The 5,269-nt window shown below is 58.6% G+C and overlaps 2 protein-coding genes and 1 non-coding gene across 3 annotated transcripts; 2 read left to right on the top strand and 1 right to left on the bottom strand.

The window, feature by feature from the left end:
* Positions 1-780: 780 nt before the first annotated feature.
* On the top strand, positions 781-3,537 carry RPL12 (ribosomal protein L12). Its single transcript, XM_058853917.1, has 7 exons — positions 781-949; positions 1,033-1,106; positions 1,413-1,511; positions 2,135-2,216; positions 2,778-2,864; positions 3,242-3,354; positions 3,443-3,537. The coding sequence occupies exons 1-7, from the start codon at positions 913-915 to the stop codon at positions 3,446-3,448; spliced, it is 498 nt and encodes a 165-aa protein (XP_058709900.1). The 5' UTR covers positions 781-912; the 3' UTR covers positions 3,449-3,537.
* Positions 1,857-1,984, top strand: LOC131586800 (small nucleolar RNA SNORA65). The gene has a single exon (XR_009279233.1). It is a non-coding gene; the product is annotated as a small nucleolar RNA SNORA65 (small nucleolar RNA).
* A 139-nt stretch (positions 3,538-3,676) lies between the features above and the next one.
* Positions 3,677-5,222, bottom strand: LOC131586748 (collagen alpha-1(I) chain-like). Its single transcript, XM_058853919.1, has 2 exons — positions 4,596-5,222; positions 3,677-4,497 (listed from the first exon to the last, which is right to left on the bottom strand). Exon 1 carries the CDS (start codon positions 5,201-5,203, stop codon positions 4,679-4,681), a length of 525 nt encoding a protein of 174 aa, XP_058709902.1. The 5' UTR covers positions 5,204-5,222; the 3' UTR covers positions 3,677-4,497; positions 4,596-4,678.
* Between the last annotated feature and the right edge of the window lie 47 nt (positions 5,223-5,269).

Raw genomic sequence — 5,269 nt, 5'->3', positions numbered from 1 at the left:
GGGGAGATCCCCCAGGAATCACCGGGTCCAAATCGCCACTTAACCCCCGGGAATCACCGGGTCCAAATCGCCACCGATCCCCCGGGAATCACCGGGTCCAAATCGCCACCGATCCCCCGGGAATCACCGGGTCCAAATCGCCACCGATCCCCCGGGAATCACCGGGTCCAAATCGCCACCGATCCCCCGGGAATCACCGGGTCCAAATCGCCACTGATCCCCCGAGAATCACCGGGTCCAAATCGCCACTGATCCCCCGGGAATCACCGGGTCCAAATCGCCACTGATCCCCAGCCCCGAGCACCGAGAGCCGTGGACCTGCCCTGGACACCTCCAGACATGGGGACTCCACCAGAGCCCTGGACAGACCCTGCCAGATCTTATTATTGCTGTTACCTGCTTGCTAGAAGTGTAACCTGGCACATGTTGACTTGAGAAATAGCCAACATATTGGGGTCTGTGCCCCAGCACAGCAGGCATTGCACAGCCCAGCAGGAAACTGCCTATAAAAAGGCAGAGACCAGGGGTAAAGCGGACGTGTTGGTAGAGCGGAGACTCCTCGCGTGGCGCTGCTTGCTCGTCCCTTATCAACGAATTAATAAGTTGCATTACTGATTGACGAACCCGATCGTGGTGAGCTATTTATAAGATAAATGGATATTTACACAAATGGCTCCGCAGAGAGCCCGCCGCGGCCCGCTCTTCAGCTCTCGCGAGATCTCGGGTGGTATTTATAGTTTCTGTCTTCTCGCGGGATCTCATAGCTATATCTTGGGCCCGCGCGGCGGCCGCCCTCTCTTCGCTGCTGCCGGAAGGCCTCGGTGTTGTGTGCGGCCTCCATCCGCCTTCAGCCGCCTCCATCCGCCTTCATCCGCCTTCATCCGCCTCCACCGGGCGCCATCCGCCGCCGCGATGCCGCCCAAGTTCGATCCCAATGAGATCAAAGTCGGTAGGTGGCGGGCGGCGGGCGCGGGAGGCGGGCGGGGACCGCGGGGCCCGGCGGGCGCGGCTGACGCGGCGCTGTCCCCTCAGTTTATCTGCGCTGCACCGGCGGCGAGGTCGGAGCCACATCCGCGCTGGCCCCTAAGATCGGACCCCTGGGGCTGGTACGTACCGGGGCCGGGGGAGCTGGGGAGCACGGCGGTGTGAGGCGGTGGGGAGGGAGGGATGAAACACGTCCCGAGCGGAGTGGGAAGCATCTCCTGGGGCGGGGGAATGCAGTCCTGCTGGGGGGAATGAGCGAATCCCGGGGGAAATTTAAGCGGGTCCTGGGAGGGAGGGATAAAATACGTTCCGGGGCGGTGCTGCTCCATCCTGGAGAAAGTGTTCAGCGATACCGCCGCACACGGGGGCAGGGCTGGGACTCTCGGCTCTAACCCGAGCCCTGCGTGACTCCACGTGTCGCCCTTCAGTCCCCCAAGAAGGTGGGCGATGACATCGCCAAGGCCACGGGCGACTGGAAGGGGCTGCGGATCACGGTGAAGCTGACGATCCAGAACAGGCAAGCGCAGGTACCGCACGCCGCAGGGACCGGCCGGTGCTGCAGGCCTGGAGCCCAGCCGGCCTCCGCCTGCTCCAGCCACCGGCCCGCGTCCCGGCAGGGTCCACTCAGCCCTTCATCCTTCCGAGGTGGATAAAATGAGTGCCACACAGCGGGGGTGTGTGGGGGTCTTCTGGGAAGACCTTAAAACGTGGGTGGGGGGATGTGTATGGATCCTGAGAAAAGATCTTCATGTGCCAAAATTCAGCTTTCATCCTATTGCAGATAAATTGTTCTTTCTATAGTACAGCCAACCAATAAAAACACTTTAAAGCAGCATAGAAATAATACAAAATCTTGCCAAATCCTGTAGCCACCTGCCACTGTACCTGTTCTGATGCCTGTGGCTGGTACATTCCAGTGGTGAGCTGAGAGGAAGCCCCAGGCAGGAAGCAGTCCTCTCCTGCACGTGGGGAGGCCTGTGCCGAAAACCTGGGAACAGATTCCCGCAGCACAAAAAAGCCTGGAGCGTGAGGGAAATGATCAAACCCACACTGCTCTGGCAATTTGCTGAGATAATTGAGTGGTTGAGTTTCTTCATTAGTAATGGAATTTTGTGTAGAGTCGGGGGGGAATTAATCTCTTTCCATTTAGATAGAGGTTGTTCCTTCTGCCTCTGCTCTGATTATCAAAGCTCTGAAGGAGCCACCTCGTGACAGAAAGAAGCAGAAGAACAGTAAGTGCTGCTCTGGTTCTGAATATTTTGGGGCTAAAAGAGGGGAAATACCAGTACCTTCCTCTGGGATTATACAGCACAGACCAGTAAACAGGGGACACAAGGCTGTTTTTGGGCATCCCTGCAGTGCCAGGGTACCCACAGATGCACATCAGCCAGCAGAGCTCTGTGTTTGGGGGGATTATGGAGTCAGGGACAGGTTTGGGTTGGGAGGGATCTTAAAGCCCATCAGTTCCACCCCCTGCCATGAGCAGGGACATCCTCCACTATCCCAGGCTGCTCTGTCCAGCCTGTCTTTGGACACTTCAGGGATCCAGGGGCAGCCACAGCTGCTCTGGGCAAAGCTTGGATGGAACAGGCACCTGCCCTGTAGCACAGGGCCGTGCACAGCCAGGGGAGCTGGCAGAAATTCCAGCTTGGAAAGAGGAGTTGGGGATAATTTGGTGCTGCAGCTGCAAACTCCCAGCTCCCCACATGGTCTGAGTGCTGGGAATGGTGCTCCCAGGGGAAATGGGGAGCTGGCAGTGCCCAGGGGGCCTCACTGCTGCCGTTCTCTCACAGTTAAACACAGTGGCAGCGTCACCTTCGATGAAATTGTGAACATCGCGCGGCAGATGCGGCACCGCTCCCTGGCCCGGGAGCTCTCGGGTGAGTCCTGGGGTTGGGGCACAGGAATTCACCTGCTCCATGTCCTGGGAGCAGAGCTGATAGCTGAGCTGTGCTGGCTGGGAACAGGCAGCCCCCACACCTGGGGATGGGACAGGCACAGGGAGTTTCCAGTGTGTTCCTGGAGGAATCCAGTGTGTGAGATCTGGGTAAGGGACTTGATGTTCCCTGCTGGGGGCTGTGAGGAGTTCTCTGTGTCAAAATCCAGATTGGTTTGGGTTGGAGGGGACCTTAAAAGCTCATTGAGTTCCAGCCCTTGCCATGGTCAGGGACACCTTCCACTAGCCCAGGCTGCTCAGGTAAGGTCCTGAGATGTTTTCCTGTGCTAAAGCACTGACGAGCTGTGTCTTCTGCTGCAGGGACCATCAAGGAGATCCTTGGCACTGCCCAGTCTGTGGGCTGCAGCATTGATGGGAGACACCCCCACGACATCATCGATGACATCAACAGTGGTGCCATCGAGTGCCCGGCTGTAAGTGCCCAGCTCTGACTGAAATTGCTGTGTAACATTTAATTACTGAAAGACTCCACTAATGAGCTGTGTCTGCTTCTTCCAACAGAGCTAAGACTGCAGAAAAGGAAGTTGCCACCTGAAGGCTCCTTCGGTTTTTTGTAGCACTTTAAATACTTAAAGAAAGACCCAGTTGTCTGCAAATATTGTTGCTGGTCTGATTTGTCCCTGTCCAATGCTGTCAATTTTCCTTTGGGGGGGGAACTGTCCCTGTTCTTTTGAAACCCACAAGCCCTGTCAGACACCAGGTGTCCAGGACATCCCACTTGTGTCCCTGTCAGTGTGAGGGGGAGCTGGACCCTCCTCACTCCTAAAGCAAAACTGAGCAGAGCCTGGTCTGGGTATTCCCAGCCATGGGGATCAGTCTGTGGCTGCCTGGTGTGGCTGTGATGCCCAGGGAGGGTTGGGTCCCTTCCAGCTGAGGTTTTGCAGGGATTCCACCACAAAGCTGGTGCCTGAGGCAGGGCAGCCTCTCAGCACCAGCTCTGCTTTAAATTCACTTAAAAATCTTGGTGCCCATGGTGTTTGAAATCCACTCTGATGTGAGCCCTGAGTCTCTGGAGCTGTTCAGCCTCGTGCTGTCAGAGCTGTCCTGGGTGGGTTTTCCTCCACTTGGCAGTGCTGGAAACAGTTGGAATAATGATTCCTTTTGCTTCCAGGGAGTTCTCCTGGGACAGGATCCATAACCTTTGCCATGCTGCCCGAGGGCTCTGATAGGAGCAAAGCAGTGCTTGGAAGGAGGGTTTGCCCTGCCAATAATTCATTTTTTCCAAATCATGATTCCTCAGAAGGAGGCAGAGGGTTCCAAAAATAATAACAACCTACATTAATGTCACATTTAAGCCCATCTTCCTAATGTATTATTTAAATGTTATCTTTATTAATGACATAGATGAAGCAATCGAGTACAGCCTCAGCAGGCTTGCAGGTGACACCAGGCTGAGGGTGACACATCTGAGGAATGTGATGCCATCCAGAGGGACTTGGGCAAAGCTCCAGTTCATGGGAATCTCATGAGGTTTAACCAGGCCCAGTGCTGCAGCTGCACCTGGCTTGGGGCAACTCCTGGGATCAATCCAAGCTGGGGATCAGCAGATGGAGCAGCTGTGGGAGGATCCCACAAATCTTTAGGGTTTTTAGAGGGAATAAAGATGCAGAGGATACCCTGGGCTGAAATCTGAATCAAAAAGTTGTAGCAGTACCTGCTGTCCTCGTGGGGAGTCTCTCGGGGTGACCCCAGGGCAGCTCTGTGACCCCTCGGGCACAGCCCAGCCCCTGCCTGGGCTCACATCAGCACCCCCAGGCAACTCCAGCGCCGCTCCCAGGGATGCACAGGCGGCATCGTCGGGGTGTCCTGGGCAGGGCCCGGAGTTGGACTCCGTGCTCCCGGTGGGTCTCTGCAGCTCGACACCGATCCCTGCCCGGTCCGGCCCGGTTCGTCAGGGCTGTGCGGGGTGTCCGGGCCCCGGAGTGCCCGAGAGGCGGCCCATCCACGCGGCGGGGCTGCCGGCAGCGATCCCGGGGTTCCCCGGCGCTGGCCCCTTCCGGTGGTCCCCGGGGTTCCCCGGTCCTGTCTCGGTTTCCGCTGTCCCCGTTCGGCCCCCGGGGGGGGCGGGGTCCCTTTAAGCGCGGCCGCTGCCGCCGGCACGAAGCTTCCCGCGAACGTGACGTCACCTCCCGCGCCCGCGCCGCCCGCGCCCGCGCCGCGCGGGGCCTCGTCCCACGTGACCCGAGCCGCGGCGCGCCGCGCGCCCATTGGCCGAGGCGGCGGCGATCGCGGGAGTGACGCGCGGTTTGCGCGGGCCGCCATTGGTCCGCCGGGCGCGGGTGGGCGGTGGCGCGGGCCGCCATTGGCCGAGGGGCGCTGGGGGGGCGG

This window comes from Poecile atricapillus, chromosome 20, assembly GCF_030490865.1.
Source record: "Poecile atricapillus isolate bPoeAtr1 chromosome 20, bPoeAtr1.hap1, whole genome shotgun sequence".
Lineage (NCBI taxonomy): Eukaryota > Metazoa > Chordata > Aves > Passeriformes > Paridae > Poecile > Poecile atricapillus.
Note: the sequence above shows the minus strand (reverse complement) of the source record. Positions and strands in the feature narration are given on the sequence as shown.